Source organism: Dama dama, chromosome 7 (genome assembly GCF_033118175.1).
Source record: "Dama dama isolate Ldn47 chromosome 7, ASM3311817v1, whole genome shotgun sequence".
NCBI classification, from domain to species: Eukaryota; Metazoa; Chordata; class Mammalia; order Artiodactyla; family Cervidae; genus Dama; species Dama dama.
Genome location: NC_083687.1, coordinates 46,110,331 through 46,138,001, shown reverse-complemented (window position 1 = coordinate 46,138,001; position 27,671 = coordinate 46,110,331). Strand labels below are relative to the sequence as shown.

Below are 27,671 nucleotides of genomic sequence, written 5' to 3'. Positions count from 1 at the left end.
TAATAACCTGGTGTATTTTGAACTTAAGATATAGCATATAAAATATTTTTAAACCTGAAAAAAAATATATATATATATTTAAGCCTGAAATCTGGTTCTACTAGAGAGACCATCATGGTGGGAATTCAATCTCAAAGAGGAGAAAGGGAACTTGAAAAAAAAAAAAGAAACAAACACATTATCTGCTGCAGAACTCTGTGTAGGCCACACCTGCTCTCCTAGCCTGGATGGCTCCAGGGGTGGGGGGTGGGGGGTGAAAAGGAGAACTCAGACTCCCTAGGAGACAGCAAGACCAGGGTTCCAAGGGGTGGGCTCCACTGCAGATGGTGAGGGTCTCTGTAAGGCCAGATGTGATTGAATCTGGACATGTTACTTAACCTCTAAGCTTGAGTTCCTTCATCAGAAAGGCCTGGATAACAACACTTTCTGTAGCTATGAGTCATTATTTTTAAAGTCAATTTTATTTTACATTTACAGAAAGCTTATCAAGATCTCACAGAGAACTCCTGCATACCCTCATCCAGTTTCCCCCACTGTTGACATTTTTATATCACATTCGATCAAAAACAAAGAAAATGCCATGAGTACATTACTATTAACTAAACTCCAGCTTTGATTTGGATGTGACCAAGTTTTTCCATTAATGTCCTCTCTATTCCAGGATCCCGTCCAGAGCACCATGTTCCATTTAGTTATCAGGCCTCCTTGGTCTCCAGAGACTCTCCTCGATATTTAAAAGGTAATTAAGGTTAAAGCACACTTAGTAGAGAGCTGGAGAAACAATAAGGAATTTGTCATATATATATGACATATATATATTAAGTATATATTTATAACTATAAGTTTAGAGGATATTTTAAACACTTTAGAAATACCAACTCATCCAATCCACATAACATATCTATGAAGACTCCAGTTATATCCACTTTACAGATGAGAAAACTGAGATTCGGGCCTTCCCAGGTGGCATGAGTGGTAAAGAATCTGCCTGTCAATGCAGGAGACATAAGAGACGTGGGTTCGATCCCTGGGTTAGGAAGACACCCTGGAGGAGGGCATGGCAACCCGCTTCATTCTTCTTGCCTAGAGAATCCCTCGGACAGAGGAGCCTGGCGGGCTACAGTCAATGGGGTCACAAAGGGTTGGACACAACTGTTGTGCCTACTGTGCCTTAGCACAAACACACAAAGTTAGTGGTATCAATATGGGCGTAAGTGTGAATTAAATACTTGTTCTTAAACCTGGACGTGTGTGTGTGTACACTCAGTCACTCAGACATGTCTGACTGTTCCTAACCCTGTGGACTGTAGCTTGCCAAGCTTCTCTCTCCGTGGAATTTTCCAGGCAAGAACACTGGAGTGGGTTGCCATTTCCTACTCCAAGGGATCTCCCCCTGACCCAGGGATTGAACCCACATCTCCTACATCTCTTGCACTGGCGGGTGGATTCTTTACCACTGTGCCACCTGGGAAGCCCCCAAACCTCAACATGGTTACATTTAAAGTCATTTTCTCTTTCTATTCCTCAAGCATCGCACCATCCCAACTTTGCCATTTTCATCACACAACCTACCAAGTTCTCAAAACTTGAAACGACGGACTTTTTTGTCAGTCCTTTTTCTTCTTTGTTCCACAGAGGTACAATGTGATAGAATTACTGTGATGTTTTTCAGAAACTATAATCTGTGAACTTTAGCATCTTGTTTTTCTCTGGGTTCCAATCACAGATCTACCCCCTTACTAGTTCTGTGGCCGCAGGCATATTATTCAACATTTCTAAGCCTCTGTTTCTTCATTGGTGGTGCGGGTTTATGGTGGAGAGTGAGTGGGTTTATACAGGAAAGGCTGGTAAGTTATAAAGTCTCAGTGATTGTCAACGACCTCCACCACCACTGCCGTTACTATTCCTACCGCTGCCGATACAAACAGAACTCGAACGACTTCCGGGATACAAACACCACCGACGTGCGTGTGTGCTCAATCTCGGACTCTGTGCGACCCTATAGACCAGAGCCTGCCAGGCTCCTTGTTCCGTGGGGAATCTCCAGGCAAGAATACCGAAGCGGGTTGCCGTGCCCTCCTCCAGAGGATCTTCCCAACCCAGGAACTGAACCTGCACCTCTTTTGTCTCCTGCATTGGCGGGTTCTTTACCACTAGCACCGCCTGGGGACCCCACTCTCTGCTGTGATGGCCCACACAAATACTCCTCTGTTACTGCCCATACAAATGCTACTAACACTATTTTTTGGTGATACAGATACACAGACTGTCCTGGACTTAGGATGGTGTGACTTACTTTTTCTTTTTTTAACTATAAAACAGTGCAAAAGCAAGATTCAATCAGAATCATACTTTTTCAGTTTGATCTTTTCCCAAGCTAGCAATTCACACTACTACAGTGCTGGGCAGCGGCACGGCTCTCAGTCAGCGACATCATCAAGAGGGTAAACAAGCAAATACATACGGTCACTCAGATTTTCACTTTCAGTACAGTATTCAATAAATTACATGAGATATCCAAAACTTTATTATAAAATAGGCTTTGTGTTAGATGATCTTGCCCAATTGTAGGCTGGTGTAAGTGTTCTGAGCATGTATAAAGCAGGCTAGGCTACGCTCTTCCTGGAGGCTCAGTAGTAAGGACTCTGCCTGCAACACAGGAGATATGGGTTCAGATTTGATCCCTGGGTTGGGAAGATCCCCTGGAGAAGGGAATGGCTACCCACTCCAGTATTCTTGCCTGGGAAAATCCCATGGACAGAGGAGCCTGGTGGACTACAGTCCACGGGTTGCAAAGAGCTGGACACGACTGAGCACACACACAAAGCTAAGCTCTGATGTTCAGTAGATTAGGTGTATTAAATGCATTTCTGACTTATGATATTTTCAACTTACGATGGGTTTACTGGGTCAACGAGGATCTGTGCTACTATCTCTGTTGATACAGAAGTACTACTGTTATTATTACCGTCATTAAAAATACTACCATGATAGATTCTAAATCCAGCAGATTTAAATTTTCCTTTAAAAGATCATTCTCAGTCCAAATGTCTCAAAAGAACATGCAGGATCATGACTTAATTCCTTCCTAAGGATGCCCAAGAAGGCTTTCCCCAGGGCATTCAGTCTTCAAAGTTCACATCTCACTAGAGAGAACACATTCTTCCCATTTGACTGGGAGTGACAGGCGAATGCCTCTCACTGGGGGCATTCATGGCCTCTTGCTCCCTCTCAAAAGTACCCTAGTTGGGAGGCTGCATTTATATGGCCACCCTTCTTTTTTCCATATTTACTTTGACCTGTGGCTCTAGCCAGAAAATCCATCACACATGTTCACTTGCTCTCACCTTCAAGCTATTTCCCTTGTTTGGAGTGCTATTCTCATCCTATTACCAAATCATGAACCTTCTCTCCTTCAAAATCCTACTCAGAACTCACCCTCAAGATGAGACTTTCTCTGATAATCCTGCCCTCTACCCAGTCCAGAAAGCTCTCAGCAATCATGTAAGTAACTGTATAACTTTAATTGGCTCTGTTTATAAGCTTCTTCTTGTATCTTTTTTTTCCCTCTAGGTATTTTTTCCATGTGTTTATTCTGTCTCCATTAATTTGTAAACTCCCAGAGGGCAAGGCCTGAACACAGGTCGGTGTTGGCATAACATGGATGAATAGTCAGGGCTGAATGGCAGACTGTGCAATATTTGATTGCTAATCTGTTTAAAAAAAAAAAAAGCATCCTTTGTTAGTGCTCTGTTTGTGATGGTCCTGAGACTGCTAACCTAATGCAAAAATGCATTCAGTTTCTGCTAGTGTCCAGCAAGGATAAAATCAACAGTTACAAGCTTTTCATAATGGGGGGGGGGGGGGGGGAGGGTGCTGGGAGACTCTAACCTGTAAGAGTGGTATAGAAAGAGCATGTTATTACCCAGTTTATATTCTTCAGAAGGCTCAGGGGTGAACAATCTGCCTGCAATGCAGGAGACTTGCAGGAGACACGAGTTCGATTCCTGGGTCAGGAAGATCCCCTGGAGAAGGAAATGGCAAACCACTCCGGTATTCTTGGCCTGGAGAATCCCATGGACGGAGGAGCCGTGGAGGGCTATAGTCCATGAGGTCGTAAAGAAGTCAGACACGACTGAACGACTCAACAACAACAAATGTTCTTCAGAGGTAGCTCGTCTCTTTCAGGCTGCAGGTCTATCTTAGAAGGGAAATCATATTTACTTTCAAAATTGAGATCAGAAAACCAAACGAAGCCTGAGAAAACATACACCACCACCTTGTTGTAAGTTTGTGCTGAGTGGAAGGAAAATGAATCTAATTCAGAAGGCCTCATTTTTTTTTTTTTTTTTTTTTTGGTGTGAAGTCTAACAGAAAAAATGCCACATGGCCCGGCTCCCTGGGTTTAACTAGATTGGCGGTTTGTTCATTTCAGTCCAGGTAACAAAAGGGAAGTTTGGGACGGACAGAAGCTCCTTTCTCAGGGCCGGGGCTGAGAAGTGGGCATCCTCCACCGTGACCACCTGCTTCCCTCCCTTCAAACCGGCATATAAAAGTGCCAAATATCTGTGTATCACTCTGGGCGCGGAGCCCACGGTCTGAACCCAGCGGAGGCGGTGCACCAGATAACATCAAAGCCCCAGGCAGGGGCCAGAAAAGGGGGGGTGCAAAAGCAGACGAGGGAACGAAGCGCCTCCCCCTAGCATTTCCTCTCACGCCCACTTCCAACCTAGGAGGCTTTTGGTTTCTGCTTTTGTTGTTTTTAAAAATTAAAAGTTAAACCCAGGAAGCTGTGGATCAGAGTTTTGTTTGGTTGTTTTGTTTTTTTTGCGTGGCAGTCCGGGTAAGTTTTCTCTCGGTCCTTTGTCCGGCTGGGGAAGGAGAGCCCGGGCCCCGGGGGGGCGGGAGGTGGGCACGGTTGGCAGAGCGCGCGGGGCAGGTCTCGTCGCCGGGTCGCCCCGAGGAGGAGGAGGAGGGGATTCGGCCGGTGGACGGGAAGAGCCCGGCGCGCGCCGAGGGCGGAGGGTGAAGGGGAGGGCCGGGCGGCGGCGTGACCCGGCGGCTGGCGGGGAGGAACCCCCGGGATCTCCGCGTGGCGCTGGCGCTGCCGGGCCGCGCGCTGGGCGGAGGGCCGGGGCCGCGGGGCCGCGCCAGGGGGGCGCCCGAGCCGGGCCGGGCAGCGCGGCCGCGTGGGAATCCGGGGCAGGGGGCGCGCGGGCGGAGGTGGGGGGCTCGGCGGGACCTTGGGGTCCCCCGACGGAGCCCCGGGGGCCGGGGAGGGGGGAAACTGGTGTTCTCCCCAAATTCTGTGCAGGGAAACCGTGTTCAGAGCCTGCCAGGGCCACTGCCCTCACTTGAACCCCAGTTCCCGAGGGGGGCTCCCTAAGCGCTCGCGCGGCCCGGGGGTGCGGGGGTGCAGGCAGAGAGAATCGAGACCCTAGGAGCCCCCCCCCCCCCTTTTATTTTTGAGTACGGTATCCTTCCCCAATGTTCCAGAATTTTTGACAGTTCAAACTGCTTTTTACCATTCCCATTTCATCTTCTAGTTCAAGGGAAAAAAAAAAGTCCCCCCCCCCCCCCCACATTCCGTTTATAAGATATAATTTGAGAGACTGTATTTAATTTGCCACAAATGATTAAAGGCGACTCTAGCTACCTTATAGTTTAGTTGGAGTCCCCTGCAGTCTGATGACTAGGAAGTTAGAATTGTAGGTAGAATTAGGAAAAGAAACTGCACCTAGAAAATTCGGAAATAGAAAATGGGGAAATGTGTCTGTTTCAGAAAAAAAATTACTATTGATTTGATCTCAAGAAAGGCAAATTGTGAATAGTCCATTGCAGAAAAAACTTAACAAACTGAAATGACAAGATTAATCTATTACAACTCCAAATCGCATATTTAGTAAAAAAAGAGAGTTCACTGCAATGCCAAATCCCATATAAACCTTATGTTCACACTATGTAATTGTTATGGTAAGGGCCATTGGGTTAAAAATGTAATTTTGACTTAGCCAGTGACACAAAGTAGAGTCGATAATCATCAAGCTACCTTAATTTTTATCCTCTGACAGATTTATACTTTCACATTTAAGTGGATGTTTGTTTTTTTTCATTCAAGTTTCAAAGTTATATTTACATGTGTTTTGTGATTGCAGTCCATTAGATGTCAATTAAATTTCATGACAGAGATGATTTTATTACATCGAAAATGAAAAAGATTGTATTATTTCATTGCAAGGTGTTGGAGGTGTAGTGTGCTAAACATTATTTCAAATTGAGGTAGCTGTTGGCTGATCTTTGCTTTTGTGACCAAATCTAGTTTTTAATGGGCATATTCTTCCCTTTACATGACATTATTTTTGGTTACAAGCTGGCTATTATTGAGTATTCCATTTTTAGTTATTCACATTCTGGTGCATTAAGCTTTTCTAAGCTCAGCTGAGCTAGAGGTAGGATTTCCTCCCGGGAATTTTAGGGGTCAACCCTAGCAAGGAAAACCTAGATATCTTTATGGAAGCCCCAGGGAACAATTCAAGTTTGCACAGATGGCCAGCAGAGTGGGTGTACGGTCGTTCAGCATTTTTATTCCTTAAAAGGGGAAAGCACTTTGGTTTTTATATGAGAATTTTTTCTGCAACAATTTTTTTTTGTTTGTTTTACCTTATCCCTCCCAAGTTGAGCCTGGCTCCGTTAACCAGTCATTTATGCCTGCTTCTTTAGGGATATATGTGGAATTTCTGAGCCCCAGACTTTAAACGATAAAGACCTAAGGTTCTTTAGGTCTAACCCTGAAAACCTTCGTCGTTACCCTGGTCCATCCCCTCCTGAGTCCTTAGAGTTCAAATCCTTGCTTCCTCTATTGATTTTTTCCCCCCCTCCTCTATTGCTTTCTAGCACCGGAGGTCAAACTCTGGTTTATGGTAATTACTCCCTCTTCTTTCTCTTTCTCGCGACTCTGGGGCCAGATCGCCTGCTCAGCCCCGAAACCCCCTCTCCAGACCCCAAAGAGCCTTCTCCTCTCGGCCCCTAAACTGTCAAAGCGGAGCCCTAAGGGTTAAACTGCGCTCGCAGCTCAGGCTCTGGGAACCACCGGCGGGCACGGCCGTGGCCTCTGGAATAACCTTGGCTTTCCTCAATCTTTTAATAGAACATCCGCCACCAAAGCGTAGTTTCAGTTCAGGGTTAATAATGTGTCCCCTTCCACCCTTTAACCCAACACCCCGCCCCCCTCCCGTTTTTTTTTTTTATAAAGTTGTTTTTCAAAGTTAATGAGTTTCAAGTTTCACAATGACTTTCTCCTTCCCTCCACGCGTTGCTGAGGAAACCCCCTTGGGGTCCCCCCCCGCCCCCGGGCCCGCCCTCTCCCCTACCCCTCCCCCTCCCGGCCGGGGCGGGGGGCGGGGCTGGGGGACCCCATGACGTCAGCGGGCCGGCCCACATCCTGCTTTAGGAAAGTAAAGAGCCGGTACCGAGCCGCCGCCGCTCCTCCCGTCCCCGCCCCTCTCCCCTGCCCAACCGCCCCCCCCGCCGCGCGGCCCGGCCGGGCCTGCCCGGGGCCGCGTGACTGGCGGGCCCGCCCCTGCGCCCCAGCCGGGCGCCAGTCCCCGAGCCGGCGCGACCCCGGGCTCCCGCCCCTCGCGTCCCTAACTCCGCCCCGGGCCCCCCGCCTCCAGTCCCTGCCGCGGCCGGGCGGGGCGGAGCCGCGGCCCCGGGCTCGCCCGGCCGGGGAGACCCGGGACTCCGATCGGGCCCCGATCCGGGGCGCCCAGCCCGCCCCTAAGCCAAGGCCGGGCCCAGCAGCCGAGCCAGTCCGGCCGGGCCGCCGCGCCCGAGGGTGACCCCGCCGGGGGACGCCCCCCCAGCCCCGCCCGCGCGTCGCAGCCCGCGGTCTCCCCGCCTCCCGCCCCCGGGGATCCCCTGCCGCCCCGCCCAGCCGCGGGAAAGCCTCCGACCTTCGCCCTCCCTCCCCCGCGCCGCCCCGGCCCGCGCTCCTCGCGTCGCCCCTAAAGACGCTAAACGTGCCCTACTCTGCCCCCGGGGAGAGGTAAAAAAGCCCGCGCCCGCCCTCCTCGACCCCCTTCCCGGCCCAGGGGGCGCCCACCCGCCCGCCCCGGGGGTCTGCCCGCCCCGCCTCGCCGCGGTGCGCTCCCCCCTCCCCGGACACCCGCTCCCCAGCGGCGGTCATGCCGCGGCCCCGGGCGCCGGCGAGCGCGGCCGCCTCTCCCGCCCGGCGCCTGCGGCCCCCGCCCGCGCGCCACGCGCACCCCCCGCTGCCCCCCGGCCGGCTCCCCTGTTTAATATTTCAGAGCTGGGCGGTGAGAGTGCCAGTCGCCGGCCTTTAGTGGCGGCAGCGGCAGCGGCTGCGGCTGCGGCTGCGGCTGGGGCGGCGGCGGCGGCGGGGAGGGGGCCGGAGCCGGGGGGTGGGGGGCCCCGGGAGCCGCCGCGGGAGGAGGTTCTGTTTGTGTTTGGGGTTGTCAAGTGAAGGAGGGCGCCCAGCCGCCGCCGCCGCCGCCGCCGCCGCCGCGCGGGGGTCGCGGAGATTCCGAGCTGCGGCCGCCGCCATCAGCAGCGCAGCTCCGGGGCCGGCTGCAGCGGCGGCGGCCCCGCCGGGCGTCCTGGCAGCAGGTTCGGCGCGCGGGCTCCGCGGGCGGGGGGCGCTGCCGCTGGGAGGCGGGGGGGCGGCGGCGTGGGGACGGGGGTGGGGGCAGGACCACGTCCCTCTCCGCGGGCGCGCGAGTGTGTGTGTGTGTGTGTGTGTGTGTGTGTGTGTGTGTGTGCATGCGTGTGTGTGCAACCGCCGACCTTGCAGAGGGGATGGCTGCGCGTGCGGGAGACACTTGCCACTTCTGGGCGCCCTCGCGGCCCGAGCTGCGGTCCTGCGAGCAGAGCAGGTACTGAGGGACCCAGCCTCCCCAGCCGCGGGCGCATTTTGCAAGAGGCTGGCGGTGGGGGTGGGGGTGGGGTGGGGGGGGTGAGGGAGACCAGGCCTCGGCTTCCCAACCTCCCGGCTTTGTGGCTTGCTTTTTTTTTTTTTCCCCCCTTTCGTTCTTTGCTCGAAGTGCCTGTTTACTCGCAGCCACCTGGGTAGTTTTCTTTCCGGGTTGGGAGTACGCGCCCGCAGCACTGTGGGGTGGGTTGGGGGCGTGGGTCGGCTCCCGATCGCCCGGGGGTCGGGCTGGCGGAGGAGTTGCTGCTGGAGAGGGGAGGGGACGGGAGGGGAGGGGGCGGCGGCGGCGGCGAGGAGGAGTCTCCGGGCTGCCGCGCTTGCCTCCTCGCGTCCTGTTCCTCCTCCTGCCGCTCTCCGCATTCACTCTGGGCTCCTTCCTGAGCTGGCACTTCCATCCCTCCCCCCCCCCGCCCCTCCTGGCATGCGAAGCGCTTTGTTCAGTGCAGCGTTGCAGAGGGGTTTTCCCAGGCTCCGCCCTCCACATTCATTCATGTTTTTTCTCCTTGCAACTGTCTTTACGCTTTTTGATCGTCTCATGTTTTTGCTCCATGTAGTATTTATCTCTCTTGCTGTAAGGGAACGGGTTCATCACTCATCTTCGTCGCTACAATGCTGCTGTCTTTGGAAATACTCAGTCCTCCTCCCCCTCTTCCCCCCACCCCAAGGATTTACACTGGGGTGGATAGCTGGGGACAGTGGGGAGGCAGTGAGCAAGGTAGCGGAAAGCTGTTACTGATTGGAAATTTGTATGTGCAAATTGGAATATTTTCTGTGCAGGCTCCTCATCTTTTAGTGTCACGTGATTGAATTACAGTCGGAGTTCACGCTTTAAAAACTTCTAAATATCGTGACCATTTAAAAGCTTTAAGTTGGGAGTTGAGCATTCCTACAATTTATTCGGCCTTGACGTCTCTCAATTCTCTCTTGAATCAGCAGCTTCGTCAGTTGAATGGTGGATGCTTTTAATGCAGGGCGTTGAGGAGCCATGTCTTTTATAGATCATGTAGCACAGCGCTAGATGAAGTCCACAGTATTGGACCATCATATTTTATATTCTTTCCCATGCAGTTCAAAAATTGCAAGTAATGTTTTTGTACAGTGCCTGCATACAGCCTTATCAAGGATAAAATACTGAAGTTAATTATAGCCTTCTTTTCTTCTATTCTCTGCTGTATTGAAACCATAAATTTCTAAAACCTTATACTGGTTATTAGATACAGTCTTTCCCACACAGGCATTCTTAAGAAGAATTAATATTTGATATTTTTGTGTGCCAGCCGTAAGCAAAGCATCCACATGGTTCCTCAACAACCCATTGAGGGGGGATACTATTTCCTTGTTTTACAGTTGGGAAATCTGATCCTCAGAGAGGTTAAGTACCTTAAATGGGGCCACACAGCAAGCTCTGAGCCCAGTCTGATTTGACACCAAAATATTTATTAACAGTTGTGACTTGTGCGATAGAGCCTCTTGAGTAAACCCCCTGGAATAGGTCTTACCTCCAGCCAGGAAGTAAGAGCTGAGGGTCCCGGAGTCAGGTGGTGCCATGTTTCTTAGTTACTGACTATGTGCTCAGTTCCCTTACCTCTTTCTCTTTTAATTTTCTTATCTATAAAGTGGATAAATGATAGTTACCTATGCAGTTACCATTAGGGTTAAATTAGGTAATGTGTAGGAAGTACATAGGCACACAGTAGATTCTTAATAAGTATTTGCTTTTTTTGTTTTCCTTCAGTATTGGTTGTTAAAAAAGTCTTAAAGCATTTCTGTTCCATTCTTGTGTCTTTGCTTAGCGATTAAACATAGTTTCACGTTCAGCAGCAGCATCACGGGCTTTGCTTATCAGTTGTATTGCAGGGAGTTAAAACTAAGATTTTAGCTCGAGGATCCTTGAGTATCTCCTGGGAATCTTTCTGGGAAAGAGATGATTTAGTTTTGGATTAGTGTTTTGGCATATTGTATTTGAAATTGCACTTTTTAAGATGTGTCAGTTAGGTCACGGTTTTGCTGCATTAACAAATAACTCCCAGGCCTCAGTGCTTAAATCAGCAAAGATCTCTTTTATGTTTATGCTCCATGATCACGTTGCAGTGGCAGGAGCTCAGCTTGGTGTTGTCACACTTGCTGTCTAGAACAGTGCCTGTCTCATGGCAGAGGAGGAAGAAACCACTGGGGGATCTTACTTTGATAACTAAAGGCAAAGCCTGAAAATGACGCCTGTCTCTCCACTCACAGGTTATTGGCCAGAACTGGTCACACATTCTGGCTCAACACAGGGAGGCAGAACAGTCTCAACAGGAGCCTCAAATGGAAAACCACAATAGTGGGGGAACAGCCCCAATGGCAACCACACTTATTTATCAAGTTAACCCAGTAACACAGAGTGATTGAAACATGGACCTTGTCCCTAAGAAATTTATAAATGGGTAGGCATGTACTGTTTACAGCAAAACCCTATTGTAACCTGGTAATGTTGCTTTAAAACACCGTTCACTGAATATTTTCAGTATTTTTTTGTTAAAGGTACAGTGATTTCCCCCCCCCCCCACCCCCACCATGTTCTTACTGGGGAAGCCCAGATAATGACAAAATGACATGTACTGTGTTTAATTAAAGTTAGTAAGTCATCTTTTGCAGGGGCTTTCAGGTCGGTTACCTTTTGTTGAGTTTTGGAGTAGTGCTGTATTATGCCATAACTTCTGAAGTGTCTTTTTCCTTCGAAAGTAGTGAAAAATAGTAAGACATGACTTTTTTTTTTCTTTTTTAGCACATGGATTAATTGATGGACCTTGGGTTTATGGAGCTACCTTTTCATGACCTGCTCTTCCTACAGTTTCTAAGAAGAAAAAGGGGCCCCTGAATCAAAGAAGATGCCTCGAACTAAACAGATTCATCCCAGAAATCTAAGAGGTAGGGCTCTGCATTAGTGGGAAGGAGGGTTTGTAATAAGTCTTTAATCAAGTATCTCTTTGGAGGCAGCAAAGGCAGCTTGGGAGATGGTGACCCTTCCCGGTGGTGGGTCAGCTCCAGGACCCCTGTTCTCTTTCTCTCGTCCACTTCCTCTTGCCCTGCACAATTCCTGTTTCAGGAGATGCTTCATAAATATTTGTTGAATGAATTAATTGTATTTGACAGAATTACAATGCCTTCCCAACCATTAGGGTGGGTATTAGAGTCTGAGGTTTACTGTCTGTCAACAGGCACCTTTTTGGGTTGAGGAATCTGAAATAAATGGTCAGCTCTTCTTTGCCAGCTGGATCACCTTGAATTACTTTTTTTCACCCCTCCCGCACACTTGTTTTGAGATTTATTTTTGTAGCAGTGTTATATTAGCTTGAGAAGTGGAGAGGCGTAGTTGACATTAACGCAGACCATTATGTGCAGAACTCAGAAAATAGGTACACCAATGTATTTTCTATAGGGAAGGGGTCAAAAAACATACATATATATGTGTGTGTATGTTTATTATATATATATTTCATATAAAAATGGACATTTCCTTTTAACTGTGAAGAGGTTCTTATAGTGTTAAGAAAGCCAGCTTATTTTAGCTTATTGTTTTAAAAGATTTGTATTGTTCTAATGTGTTTTATCCACTGGGAGCAGTAATTATCTTTTATATTTAACTTAGGAGATAAAAGTATAGCAGTGTTAAGCAAAGAACTGTTAAAGCAAATAATTCCAACCTGAGTAAAGTATCTTATGAAATATTTACTATTACAGAAAAAAATATTCTCAAGCACATGCAAGGTAACAACTGACTTAAATCAGACAAATTAATCAAGAATGTTTCTTGGTGAAATAATTCGGCCGGTACCCGTAAGGTGGTAGTCGGAAATGTGGCCAATCATGGTGCCTCCTTGAGTCTGCAAACGGTACCTGTTTCCTGCCTAAGTGGGCTAGAGGTCTCTGCTGGCTCAGGTGAACGCCTTGGCCAGAGTTCAAATCGATGATTCTAGCACCAGTGTTCAATGAGGTGAGGATTTAGAGGGAGTGCTCTGAGTGTTGTATGTCAGAGTCGGATGTTAGGGTCACATAGAAAATGTTGCAGACTGACTGTGTATTTGTCTGTCTCTGGCACTAGAATCTGAGCGCCCCCGAAGTCAGGACTTGGTCTCATTTACTTCTATAGGCAGAGCCTCCGTGCTCACAGCCAGCTGGGACGGGCGTTTGGAGTCCTTAGCCCAGCTTTTATAACTCATCTGTCCAGAGAGGGTGCCCTGTTCCTATTGATCCATGTGCTGGAAGGCAACCTTGGGGTGGCAGGGGCCCCAGCCCAGCACAGCTCCTCGCAGCTAAAAGGAGGCCATGTATTTGTTGCAAGAATGAATGCATGATTGATCTGAAAGTATCATTCATTAGGTCATAAGCACTAAATGCTTGTTTTTCATATTTAAAATGTATCTTAGCTTTTAAAAATTGGAGGCTAGTTGCTTTACAATGTTGTGTTAGTTTCTGCCCTGCAACATCATTGCATCAGTCACAGGTAGGCTTAGATGCCTCCCTCTTGAGGAATCCTCCCTCCCACCCCGCCCTCCGTCCCAGCCCTCTCAGTCTCACAGAGCACCAGGCGGAGATCCCTGTGTTTCCAGCAGCTTCTCACTAGCTGTTGTGTATACGGCAGCGTATCCATGTCAGTATGTGTGTGTCTATGTCAGTATACACATGTCAGGTATATATGTCAGAGTCACTCTCTCAGTTCATCCCACCCTCTCCTGCCCCTGCTGTGTCCACGAGTCCGCTCTCTACGTCTGTATCTCCCTTCATGCCATAAAATACATCCTTTATTATCTTCTAGATAACTTGGCTGTCCCGAGAAATGCAGATTTTTAGGCCATAGTCTTTTCCTTTCTGTATCAAATGAGCGTACAGTTCAGTAGGTGTTCGCTGAATGTCCTCCTGTGTCCCAGGCCGCGGGGATGAACTGATCATCAGGGTCAGGGCTTGCGAGAGGACGCGGGGGAGAGAGCAGCCTTGCGGAGATTCCCTCAGAGCGCGGGCGTCCTGTTACACCCCAGTCTTGGGGGGTTGGTTTGCAGAGGTGCAGGGTGGGAAGGAAAGGTAACCTCTGAGCTGAGTTCTTAAGGCTGAGAGGTGACCCAGGAAGCTGTCAGGACAGCGGGAGTGCATTTCATCCTGGGGTGAGAGCTGGTGAAGCTGCTTGGGATCCAGGCTCGTCTAAGTTACGTCCATGAGTCCATGAGCACCAGAGAGAGCAGGAGGGAGGAGGCCGGAGTAGGAGACCTGGGGGGAGTCAGATTGTGAAGAGCCATGAAATGGGTCTGAATTCATACAGGATGGAAAATGAAGAGTTTTAATAGGAAAACGTGCTTGTTTTCTGGAATTAAGATGTTTTTAAAGTCCTCAACGAGAACTTGTGATAAATTGTGTTTGGGCCCATCGGTGAGAGTCTAACACGTTGCTTGACTCAGGCAGTTACGATCTCTCACCCCCTGAAAAAAAGATAAGAGTGGATTAGCACAGATGATGAAAGTGACTTTGCTAAAGCCATGTGGCTGAACTGGCAGGTTGGCCAGGCCCAGGGGAGGGGGGCTCCGTGGACAGACTGATGCTTGAGCCAGCCTGCTCCTTCACCTGAGGAGGAGGGGGCCAAGCTGCTCCTACTGGGGAAGCCCAAGTAAGCAAAGCCCAAAGACAGGATCACTTTTACAGTCTCCGCTTCCCTTCTAAAAACGTGTGTGAGGACTCTGTCCCCGGGCACAGTTTGGGGGTTAAAGTGAGCAAGTGAACGATAACTATGGAAATGAATTTTTCAGCATTTCTTGCTGACCCTTGAACAACAAGGTTTTGAACTGCATGGGTCCGTGTGTGTATGTGTGGATATTTCTTAGCTGTGGGTTGGGTGAATTCTCAGATGTGGAATCTCTGGGTACAGAGGGCTGACTCTCCTATGCCCTTTTATTTATAAGACTTGGGCATCCTCAGAGGGTGGTATTTCTAGGGGCCCAGACCCAGTACCCTGCAAATACTGAGGGATGACTGGGTTTTGTATCTCAGCTGTGGGGTACATCTGAAGTACCACGCTTGCATTACTTTACCTGTACCCACTGCTTTAGCTTCCGGCAGCCCTGTCTCATGAAGTTAGCTTTGTCATGGGGAGAGACCAGCTCATCACTCACCCTCCGGGTGCTGTCCTCTCAGGGGTTTCCGTGAAACATGTCGCCTCTTTTGAGGCTTCCTCAGAAAATAGCCTGGGAAGTACTTTTCTTGTACTTGGTCATTAAGTCAATAATTAAAACTTTATACTTAAATCTGAAATCATATGTTAATTATGCTTCCATGGCACTTTTCAAATATAATTTTTCTTTGGTTTATCATTGCTCCTTCAGCTGGGGTTGGTATAGTCACACGGACGTGCAGAGTCACAGGATAAATGTATGCAACTTTCTAGAATATGAAGTTCCCTTGGAACAAGCACGTATGTGTGTGTGTGGAGGAGTGTGTTTGTGTATTGAGGTGTCATACATGTATATAGAAATACATACAGGGCTCTGTCACGGAGAAGCGTAAACGATTTGGCTGGATTTAAATTAGGCACAGGCTTCCCTGGTGGTGCTAGTGGTAAAGAACCCTCCTGCCAGTGCAGGAGACACAACAGACAAGGGTTCGATCCCTGGGTGGGGAAGATCCCCTGGAGGAGGGCATGGCAGCCCACTCCAGTGTTCTTGGAGAATCTCAAGGACAGAGGAGCCTGGCAGGCTGCAGTCCATGGGGTTGCCCAGAGTCGGACACGACTGAGCGACTTGGTGCACACGCAAGTCGGGCATGGGCTGTGCTCCCCTAAGGAGATGGCGTTGCATCTGTCTGATGCTGGAGGGTCTTCAGTGTAAGAGCCGGAGGAGGTCTGGTATATTAAGGGTGGGATGTGAATTTGGGGCCGTACCTAAGTCAGAGTTCTCTATCTGACGGCGGCCTGTGGCGTGTGAGAGTGGGGTTGGCTGAGTTCTGGTCTCTTCTCCTCGGGCCATGTAAACCAGGCCGGACCTTTGTCCTCGACACCTGCCCAGTGTGTGTGTGTGTGTGTGTGTCGGGGAGAGGGGAGGATAGCGCCTTAACGGTGGCATTTCCTCTGTGAGGTTGAATAGGAATTTCTGAAGGGCATGAGAGGTGGGCTTGGTGTTGGAAGAAAGGCTGTATGTTGTCCCAGGCGAAGGGCTCCTGGCCGCCATGTGGGAGACGCCAAGGCCAGCTCCTCCCGGGCCCTGATGAACGTGAAAGTGACCGTGCCCCCGCCCCGAGCAGCCCTTCCCTACTGATCAGCGCCTTCCCGGGTCTTTACTGGGACTCCTGGGTAACGTGGAATGGAGGAACTGGGGACTTGCAGGGGCTCCATCTGTCCTCTTTAGATAAAGAGCTGTTTTTGTGCTCTGCCAGTCACCACGGTGAAAGCTTTGGGGGAAAAAAAAAAAAAGAAAATAGGTGTTAACCTTTTTTAGTTGTATTTGGGCCCAGGGTTTCAAAGGCTCATCGGCTTGAAGATTGGAAATCAGTGTGGAAAATACTAAGTATTAACCTTTGCAAAACATATTTTGAGAATTTGGTGGGGCTGTTTTTCATTTTTATTGGTTGAGTGCATTTGGCTCTGAACCCACTGCAGAAGACGAGGGCTTTTTTTTTCCACTGCGAGCTCCAGCTGTATCATAAGGTGAGAAGTAACACTTAGGAGGGTGATCAGAGCGTGGCCAAGGCCCACACGTGGGGTCTGTGGACGCCCATCGCCTTGGAAGATGAGGGCCAAAGCTGCACGCTTAGCTGGGACACGCTCGCCTCGCCCTGGCCTGGTTCTCCTGTGTGTCTGATGGACAGCCGTTCGCCATCTCCGGGGCTCAGCGCGCAAACCGAGCGTTTCCCAGTATTTCCATGTTGCTCATCTCTCTGGACAGTGCCCTTCCCCTTCTGTTCCACTGTTTCCTTACTCTGTGAGGGAGGTGTGTCCGCTGAAGAGGTCCCTTCTTCAAGTTTCCGCCCCTTTCCTCCTGTCCCCCTGCCCCCCATCCCCAGGAAACAGTGGGTTTCCATTGCTTGTGTCTACACGTGCCTTGTTGTACTTTGTTATCCCATCCTAATTCTATAGGGACTTCACTGGCAGTCCAGTGGTTAAGACTTGGCCTTGCAACGCAGGGGATGTGGGTTTGATCCCTGGTCAGGGAGCTAAGATCGTGCATGCCTTGTGGCCACAAAATCAAAACATAAACCGCAGAAGCAATATCGTACCAAACTCAGTAAAGACTTATTACTAGTAATTCTGTAGACCTGCCGTCTTAGCTGGGTGAATCGTATGTCAGAAGAGACTGTTTGAGTCTTCTGTGCTCAACAAAATCACATTCATGTTAGCTTTTTAGCAAACTACAGGGCTCACGATGATTTGTACTCATGGAGTTTATGTTTTTGAACCTTAAGTAGCAAATACTTCTTATATTTGGTAGCCTCTGATTAAGAAACCTGTTCTAATATAAATTTTGAAGCACTCCAAGCAGATGAACCAGGTAGTTACTGCTAACTTCTGTTTCATGTGAAATTTTGCCATAGGATTTCTAGAGTTCATCCCCTTAGTACTTTTAGTTCATATGGGGTGAAGAGTTTGGCTTTATGCTATCACGGACTAGCCGGGTGGTCTTGGGCAGGCTGGGAGTGTTGGTTTCCTCTGAATGTAAAACAGAGATAACGCGTGTGAAGATTCGATGATGTGTAAGCATTTGGGACAATGCCTGACGCTGGATAGACACTCAGTCCAGAGACCTGTGTGCCACTTTCAGTGAAAAACTGGTTTGTGTCAGACTCTTGAGTTACGCACAGAACACCAAGGAATCCCCGTGTGAAGCGTCTGCCTGCATTTTGGTAACAGCAAAGGAAGCTGTTTCGTGCTCAGCGTTGATCACTGGTATGCCTCCTCCTTGTCCGGACTGCTCAGGGCTTGGGATCTGGAAGAGAGAGGTCAGCGCAGACAGTCATTCGGGAAGGAAAATTCTTAGCCAATATGCTGCCGCTGAACTCATTCAAACCTTAGCTCACATTTTGAGAGTGCTGAGTGAAGTAAAACTGGTTGTTTGTTTTGTCTGCATGTAGTTTTCAGGCCACTGATTGTGAGGTCTTCTGTTTTACCATCATTGCACTGTTGTTAAAAATGACGTCGCCATCACGTGGGGGAGCAGTGACATACTCTGGTATTTCACTACAGATTCATCTACCAAATACATCTGGTGATGTGGTCCCATCTCTCCGCTCTCTGGCTCCTCCTGTGGGAGACCGCAGAACCCAGCTGGGACCCCAGGCGTAGGCTCATCGAGTGACTGTTTGCATTTGCTATCAATGTGTTGATAGGAGCCCACTGGAGTGATTGTTTTGTAAAATCTGACTGTGAATAAAATCTTACGTTTTCTTGTTATGTGGGGATTATCTGATTGAGCTTTATGTATAGAATAAGTTGAATTTTGATGATTTTTCAGATGTAATTCCAGCTGCTTGTGGGGTGTTTTTTTTTCACATTTGAATGTTAGGTCAGCACTTTCTGTGCCAACAGCCTCAAGATTTGAGAAGTTAGAAATTTTGTAGGGCAAACCATCCCATTGCTTGTAAAAATAAATTCTGTATATGACTGTAGCTAGAAAGTAAATATATAACTGAAAATATAGTTTTGATGAGAAAGGTGAAAAAGCAGTTGCATTTATTAGGAACTTTCATGTAAGTAGTTGGTATTATTTAGTTTGATGAGGGTAAAAATAGAAGAATAGACTGAATATAGCAAGCCACTTATTTTTCTTTATTTCAGATAATTATTTTTGGGCTCATGTTGAGAGCTTATCTGATGCTTTTTGAATGCTTATTAACATTAAGCAAATGCTTTTCTCTTTTTAAAAGCAAATACAAAATGTAATAATGTGATTAATCAGAGTAATGACTTTATTTTAGAACATCATTGCAGAAAATATGTTCTGATGAGGAATAATTTTATCTTACCATAGAACAGAAAAATACATAATATGCTTAAAACTCCCGGTCATATACATAGATGTTAAAGCCACACATTTTAGAATGCCATATAATTTAAGTGAGTCTGGGCTAAAGTTGATTCTTGTGTTATCTGAAAAAATATTTTATAAATAAATTAAGCACCTTATTTTTTCATTTAAATATTTAGTTCTTTTAAAACATTCAAGCAGTATTTTTTGAATATTCAGTTCAGTTGCTTAGTTGTATCCGACCTTTTGCGACCCCATGGACTGCAGCACGCCAGGCTTCCCTGTCCATCACCAACTCCCGGAGCTTGCTCAAACTCATGTCCATCGAGTCAGTGATGCCATCCAACCATCTCATCCTCTCTTGTCCCTGTCTCCTCCTGCCTTCAGTCATTCCCAGCATCAGGGTCTTTTTCCAGTGAGTCAGTTCTTCTCATCAGGTGGCCAAAGTATTAGAGTTTCAGCTTCAGCGTCAGTCCCTCCAGTGAATACTCAGGACTGATTTCCTTTAGGATTGTTTGATTTCCTTGCAGTCCAAGGGACTCTGAAGAGTCTTCTCCAACACCACAGTTCAAAAGCATCAATTCTTTGGTGCTCAGCTTTCTTTATAGTCCAGCTCTCACATCCATTCATCACTACTGGAAAAACCATAGAATATTAATAATATCCCAATGACAAATGATAGGAAGCTCTTCTTATGAAGCACTGGATGTTTGTAATACTGTTAGCCGCTATTCACCATGGCACTACAGCTTATCACTAAGTAGAATCCTTTCTTCTCAGTACTCAAATCATTATTTTAGAAGGAAGTTCTTTCTTGACCATTAAGCTTAAGGTTTATACTTGGTGCAATATTGCATTAACTTTGAATTTTTTTAAAAAATAACTTTAAAAGGAAGACTTTTCAGAAGATTCTTAGATATTTTCTAGAGTGACTTGTGTTCTAGAATATTCTAAGGCTGTGCTGCCTCGCAAAAGTGCTCAGTACGTAGAGATCCCAAAATAGTTGGCTGCTGTGTAATTGACTGGAGTAGCAGTCACAAAATACAAGGTGGAACTCTAGTGGTCTAAGAGTTATCCCCACTTTATTGACGCAAAAGTTGATTTTTATGGTACTCAGGTGCCTGTGTGATTAGAGTATGAGTGTGCTCAAGTGTATTTGTTGTTTTATATTTTGAAGTGTGCATATTTGTATGTGTGCTTAGTTATATGTGCTTGTCTTCCAACTCTTTCAGATTCCCCAGTGAAGAAAAAGATATAATCAGCATATAGCCATTTAATATTCCCATATCCAAACAGGAGTTGATTAAACATATGGGGCAGTGTTTGATAGTTTAAAAAATCAATAAAAATGATCTGAGCTACTACACAGGGACCAGGAAGGTGGTTAAACAGTGCCAGGGAACTCTCTCTCCCATCCCTTGTTTCTCATATGCCTTTCCAAGAGAATTCCTAAATTTTACAGCTGGGAAAAGATGAGCCTTAGATACTTGGTTCATCTTCCTCATTTTACAGATGAGAAAGTTGGGCAGAGAAGTTTAAGTGAATTGATCTTCAGCAGCTATTTAATGTCTTGTTTGAGCTGATATTTGTGGAGTGGTCTTTAAATTGTTTGTCTTAATCGTATTGATTCACTTAGTTATAGTTCATTGTGGGCCAGTAGCAAGAGGGAGGTTGTGTATCATCTTTACGCTGAGAAGGGCTAGCCCACCCCCAGGTCTGGGTACTTGGCTCTAGTCAGTGTGCCTTTATATGTTTGCTTGTTTAATCCTTACTGCCATGTGAGATGGCTGCCGTTACTGCCCCCGTTTTATGGGTGTGGGAGTGAGGTACAGAGAAGTTGTGGGTGGCCCAGGGTCCCACAGCCTGGAGTTTAATGTGCTCGTAACTGTCATCCATATAGGGCTTCGTAGGTGGCTCCTGGGTAAAGAACCCGCTTGTCAATGCAGGAAATGCAGGGGATGTGGTTTTGGTCCCTGGGTCAGGAAGATCCCCTGGAGGAGGGCATGGCGTCCCACTCCAGTATTCTTGCCTGGAGAATCCCATGGTCAGAGGAGCCTGGCGGGCCACCGTCCATGGGGCTGCAAAGAGTCGGACGTGAATTAGCGAGTGAGCACACACATGCGTGTCCTGCTTCTGCTTGTCCATGTTGATAGTTGAAAGAGCTTCCCGGATTAGAGCAAGAGTTTGGAAATGCTGTTCACCCCAGTTACAAAATGGGGGGCTTCCCAGGTGGTTTGATGATAAAAAATCCATCTGCCAATGCAGGAGACACAAGAGACATGGGTTCGATCCCTGGAGGAGGAGACGGCAACCCACTCCACTATTCCTGCCTGGAGAGCCTGGCAGACTCCTGTCTGTGGCGCCTCAAAGAGTAGGACACGACTGAGCACAATGGCACAGTGGCCAGTTACAAAATAAAGCTTGTCAAGCAGAGCACATGAGACTGAGGTGACTCACACGGTGAGAAAGACCTCTCCCCTCTAAGGCTTTAATTGTCGGAAATCCATTTCAGAGCTGTGTACGTAGATCACAGTCCAAGTGGGGTTTGCTATTGCAAACAGGGGAATTTCCAAGCACTTCAAGAGAAGGAACAGTTGTTCCCTCAGAGATGTTTGCTTACATGATGTGCTTAGTAAGATGTAGCTGAAAGTAAAGATGTCTTGCTTAAGATGGAGAGCAGCAGTATTTAAGTGGGTGTCTCCACATAAAGGTTGAAATTTTAGATACAAAGGCTTAGAAGCTGTTTTTGGGGAAATTAGTGAAAATATTAAAATTCTAAGTAAAATAAAACAGTTTATAATTTTTCCTTATGCAGTAGGTACAGAAGCATATAGAAAAAATATACTATTCTAGATATATGTGGGCCTATATCCAGATTGCAGATGTGTAGGTAAAGGGCAAGTGAAGAACCACTTTTAGTGATAAGAGGTCAGAGTTAGAATATTTTATTAGTCTTTCATTTTAGCAGTGAACAATAAATCTCCTTCTAAGGGTTTTTCATATGACCCAAAACACATGAAAAAGTTCTCAGGGCAATACAAAGCAACATGTATATAATTTCAGGTGAATATGGTACATGCAATGTGGAATCCTCAAAGTGAGAAAATCTGAGTGGGATAAAAATCAGAAAATACTTCTTGGAGAAGTTTAACTTTATTCTCCTTGAAAACCTGAAGGAGGTAGAGTTTTGAGATGCGTTTTAAAGAAAAGAAGGATTGATTGACAGAAAATAAGTTGTTTTGAGACTTTTGCAAAAGAAGGGATGGGGGAAATCATTACAGAAGTGGTTGTTAATCTAGTTTGGCGGTTCGAGTGGATTTCTCAGTGAACTTGAAACTTTACTGAAGAAGAAGAAAGGAACCTGTTTAGATATGATACGTGTGTGTTTAGTCGCTCAGTCATGTCCAACTCTGCAACCCCATGGACTGTAGCCTGCCAGGCTCCTCTGTCCACGGGGATTCTCCAGACAAGAATACTGGAGTGGGTTGCCATGCCCTCTGCCAGGGGATCTTCCCAACCCAGGGATCGAACCCAGGTCTCCCTTATTGCAGGAGGATTCTTTACCATCTGAGCCACCAAGGAAATCCTGGTGATTTGATATATATAGTGTCTGTTCATGATAGCTATGAAATTAACCAAGTTGAGTCCTCTTATACTAAGTTGAGTATTTACAGAAGAGATGTCAGAGGCTTTGGACTATTATTAACATTTTGAAATTAAATAACAGCCTCCCCACAGAGGATCTTGAGAGCAGTGAAACTCTTCTGTGTGATGCTGTAATGGTGGATACATGTCCAGACCCATGGAACATGTACCAGGAGTGAGCCTTCAAGTACACTATGTGCTCTGGGTGCTAATGACGTGTATTTCATCGTTTATAACAGATGAATCACTCTGGTGGAAGGTGGTCATGGTGGGGGAGGCTGAGCTTGTGTGTGGAGGGAAGGGAGATCCATGCACATTCTGCTTCATTTTGCTGTGAACCTAAACCTGCTCCCCAAAAGTGTATTAAAAAATATCACCTAGGTCCTTGCAGTTTGTTGATATCCAGGAAATAGGATGATGGGTTAAAAGAATGAGTGTCTGTCTCCCTCTCTCTCCTCCTCATCTCTCATTCTCTCTCTTTTACTTAAGAAAATTCTCTTCATGCATACGGACAAACCAGCATAAGCTAGTATGTGACCTTGAGCAAATAACTTGAATTTCGTTGTCTTCATTGAGAACACCGCATGGGAACAGGCAGGGACTGGGGGCAGGGCGTTGTTAACCTGTAATTTCCTTTTTAGCTTTAAATAGCTGCGATTCTAGGCAGGAGTCAGCAGGCTGCAGTCCAGTGGTCAGATCCAGCCTTCCACCTGTTTTTGTGAACGTCCTGTCGCTGGAAACGAGCCACGTCCATTCATTCACTGTCATCTGACTGCTTTACTTGCCACTGCAGCCGAAGCGAGGAGCCACAAGGTCCGGAACATTTGCCATCTAACGCTTTGTTGTTTAGTCGCTCCGTCGCGTCTAACTCTGTGACCCCATGGACTGCAGCCCGCCAGACTCCTCCGTCCATGGGATTCTCCAGGCAAGAATACTGGAGTGGGTTACCATCTCCTTCTCCAGGGGGGTCTTCCCCGTCCAGGGATGGAATCCCTGTTCTCCTGCATGGCAGGGGGATTCTTGACCACTGAGCCACCTGGGCAACGTCTAACACTTAGAGGAAACGTTTGCCGACCCCTGTGCAGGAAATAGAGGAGAAGGTGATTGATCAGCCCCTTCTGTTTGGGAGTAAGTCAGAGTGCCCCTCTTTCTGTGGAGGACAGCCGTAGGCATGGGTCACAGGGACTCAGAGCTGCTGCCTGAACCTGTGAAGGGCTCCCCTTCACGCTTGCTTGGGAAGGGCCCCTCTGCTTGTGGTTCTGAGCTGAAGGGACAGCCTTAGAAGTTGAGTTGATCTTGCCGGGAAAATTCAGTTGTCTTCGATGTTTTGATGCCAGGGTCTTGGGTCCCACCCAGAAGGCACGGGTCGTCAGGGAGGAGCCAGCTGCTCGTCAGGTAGAGCCCTGTCCTGATCCTGCTTGGATTGTCCCCATTAGTTGCCTCTGTATTTCACCCACCGTAGGAGAAGAGGCTGGAGGCGATGATTTCCAGTGGTGGGCATTTTCTTGCATAGATTGTTCTGCAGGGAAGCAGAGCCATCTCTGAGCGGAGGGCCTTCTGAAAAATGGGCTCGAAAAGGCAGTTCTGCCACCTGTGAGTGGGCCTGGGGGTGGGCAGGTCGTCTGAGCAAGGATGGGACTCACTCGGGAGGTATTGACACTTCATGCTTAGGTGGCTCATTACCTGCTGTGCCTGAATTCGCAGTATTCCATGCAACACTTCCTTTCATCTCTGAGCAGTTCTTTACTTCTGGTGGTTTGGGATAGTGGGATTAGAGGAGAAGAGATGATATTTCTGTGATCTGTTTTTATTTGGCTTTATTTTCCTTTAAGTTTATTTTATTTTTAAACTTTTTATTTTGTATTAGGGTGCTACACTTAGCCACTCGGTTGCGTCCGACTGTTGGTGACTATAGCCTGCCAGGCTCCTCTGTCTGTGGGATTTTCCAGGCAAGAATACTGGAATGGGTTGCCATAGCTAATTAACAATGTTGTAATAGTTTCAGGAGAACAGCAAAGGGACTCAGGCATACATATATGTGTATCCATTCTCCCCCAGACTCCCCTCCCATCCAAGCCGCCACACTGAGCAGAGTTCCCTTTGCTACACAGTAGGTCCTTGTTGGTTATCCATTTTAAATATTATTTTGCTTAAGATTAAATATTCTGTGCTAAGGATAGGTTCAGTTGAGTTCATAATACCTACTTGAATGATTTAAGAAATGCTTTTGAAAGCACCATCAATTCTCCACAGACATACTGGAACCTTAGCCGCTCCTTCGGTACAGGCTGCTGTTAGCATGTGACCCACACATGATCTGAGAATCAGGAACTGTTCACTCGCTGCCTCTCACGGTAAGGGGAGGAGCCTGTAGGGTCAGGAACTGATCCAGAAGCCTCTGTTTGGAGTTCTGTGGGCCCTGCTGTGATGTGTGGGACACATTGAGGAGTTCAACAGCTCTGCCCCTGTCTTCCAGGAAATTTATAGTTGAAGAGGTTGAAAGACCATAATGGCTTACACATGCAAGTTCAACCAGCTTGTGCAAACATCTGATGAGGGAACATGTAAGTGATATTCAATTAACACGCATAAGCAGATGTGTGACTGTGTGACAAGGGTTAAAGGCATCATTTGGCCTCTTACATGTTGAGAGTTTAAGTTGATTTGCTGTGTTTTGTTGGAATTAATGCAACATGAGCGATGAGTTACACACCTAGCATTTAACTAATATCTTGGACGAGCTGGAGTTTGCACTGAGTTGTATGTGATGCTCTCGCATGGGAAGAGTGCCCTCGTCGGTCTCCAGACAGTAGTTTATATTGCTCTGTCAAACCACTGTCCAATACGTACGTTTACAGATTTGCAAAGATACAATTTAGATGCAGAAAAACTCACCCCCTGCACACGCGTACGGTTCAGTGGCGTTCGGTGCTTCTGTAGAGCTCTGCAACCTTGACCACAGTCCAGTCTCAGGACATGTCCGTCGTATCCTCCACACTTCCCTGAATTGTTTGTTAATCCTCACTCCCATTCCTGGCCCCAGGCAGCCAGGCCCTATTCTGCTTTCCGGCTCTTTACGTTTGCGTTTTCTGGACCTTTTGTTAATAATATTAGGGTCACACAATTTATAGACTTTTATATCTGGCTTCTTTCAATTAGCATATAATATATTTGAAATTCATCTGCATGTTGCATGTGTAAGTTTTTTTGTTACCTCTTATTACCATGTAATATTCTGTTGTGTGCCTAGATCCCATTTCATTTACCCATTCGCCGGTCAGTAGACACGTGTGGATGGTTTTAACTTTTTGGCTATTGTGGATAATGTTGCTGTGAGCAATCATGCCCACACCTACAGTTAGCTGGAGTTTCTCTAAATGTCACTGAGGTCAAGTTGGTTGTTACATGTTTTACCTGATACAATTATCTCCGATTCCAGCTCTCATAGGGTTGCTGTTTGTAAAGTATTATCTTTCTCCGTCTTTTTCCTTTGAAACTTTGGGTTTTTTGAACCTAAGATATGTCTCTTGTGGACAGCACCTTGTTGGAATTGCGTTTTTATACAGTCTTGACAGTTTGTCTTCTGAGGGTGGTGTGTATTCCGTTTACATCAATGATTACATTGTTACTGATGGATTGTTATTGTTATTGATGGGTTTATGTCTTCCATTTTGTTACTTCTTTTTCTGTTTGTCTCATAATCTTGCTTTTCTCTATGTCACAGTCTTCTTTTGTGTTAAATATTTTTTAGTGTACAATTTTTATTTCTCTGCTGCTTTTCTTGTCGTTACTCTTATTTTGAGTCATTTCTTTTAGTCATTTGATTATTTTAGAAATTACCAGTTTCTATAATAATAAATTATTTTACTATGCATCCTAATGTATCATTGTCTACTTGAGAATCAAGCTAACTGAACCCTGGTGACCTTGTTTTGGCTTTTCTCTCTCTTTCCCTTTATGCGCTTATTGTCATAAATGTGTGATCCCTGTATGTTACAAACCCAGCTTTACAGTGTTGAATTATGGCTCTGTACAGTCTTCTGTATTTTTAAGAATTTGAGGGAAGGAAGGAGAAAAGATAGAGTTTAAGAAAGAAGAAAAATATTAATGGAGTCTGACATTTATCACTTCTGGCCGTCTCCATTTCTTCTTCTGGATTTGAGCTATTGTCCATGTCATTTCCATTCAGCCTGAAGGACTTTATGCAGCATTTTTGTAGGGTAGATCTTCTAGCATCTTCAAGCATCTTTGTCTTTTCGAAAAGTTATGGGATGCTTTTTTTTTCCTCCTGCAGTTTTGAAGGGTGGTTTTCTGGCTATAGAATTCTTGGCTGGTAAGCTCCCCTCCCCCAGCACTCTGGACATCCCATGACCTTTGATCCTCCCTTGCTTATGGTGAGAAATCAGGTGTTTATCGTGTTAGTTTTCTCTGTGTGATGGGTACTTTTTGCTTGCTGTTTTCAAGTTTAGCTCTTTGCTTTTGGCTTTCAGCAGCTTGAGCACTGTGTGTTTAGGTGTGGGTTTCTTTGTCTTTACCCTATTTGAAGTTTTGTTAAACTTCTTGGATGTGGAGATCAGTGCTTTTTTAAAAAAATTTTAATCAAATTTGGGAAGTTGTAGGACATTATTTCTTCAAATGTTTTTGCATCCTTTTCTCTTCTCCCGTTATAGATATGTTGGTAAGCTTAATGTTGTTTCCCAGGTCTCTGAGGCTCTGTGTATTTTTCTTTGATCTTCTTTTCTGTTTTCTTCAGACTGGTTAATTTCCTTTGAGCTGCCATCACCTGTACTGCTATTTTCTCGTGTCGGCTCAAATTTGTGGTTGAAACCCTCCAGTAAACTTTTCATTTTATTTATTGGACTTTTCAAAGGCAGAATTTCCAGTTGACTCTTTTTTTATACCCTTTATCTCTCTTTTTTGAGGTTCTCTATCTGTCGGCTTACCATATTTTAATTCTTTAAGCAGGATTTCCTTCCGTTCTTTGAGTGTATGTGTATGTGTATTAGTTGCTCAGTCGTGTCCAACTCTTTGCAACCCCATGGACCGTGGCCCGCCAGGCTCCTCTGTCCCTGGGATTCTGCAGGCAAGAATACTGGAGT

General features: G+C 46.7%; 1 protein-coding gene across 6 annotated transcripts in view; it reads left to right on the top strand.

Moving 5' to 3' along the window:
• The first annotated feature begins 4,722 nt into the window (after positions 1 to 4,722).
• HIVEP1 (HIVEP zinc finger 1) overlaps positions 4,723 to 27,671 on the top strand; it is a 130,263-nt gene continuing 107,314 nt past the window's right edge. For 2 of the 6 annotated variants that reach the window (XM_061147632.1, XM_061147627.1), the window contains exons 1-2: positions 4,723 to 4,843; positions 11,715 to 11,857. In XM_061147632.1, coding sequence (XP_061003615.1) covers positions 11,818 to 11,857 — 40 coding nt within the window. In that variant the 5' untranslated portion in view covers positions 4,723 to 4,843; positions 11,715 to 11,817. Of the gene's footprint in view, positions 4,844 to 7,918; positions 8,045 to 8,586; positions 8,626 to 8,706; positions 8,892 to 10,782; positions 11,374 to 11,714; positions 11,858 to 27,671 lie in introns of those variants that run through there. The other 4 variants (XM_061147628.1, XM_061147631.1, XM_061147629.1 and 1 more) reach the window with 4 other exon arrangements.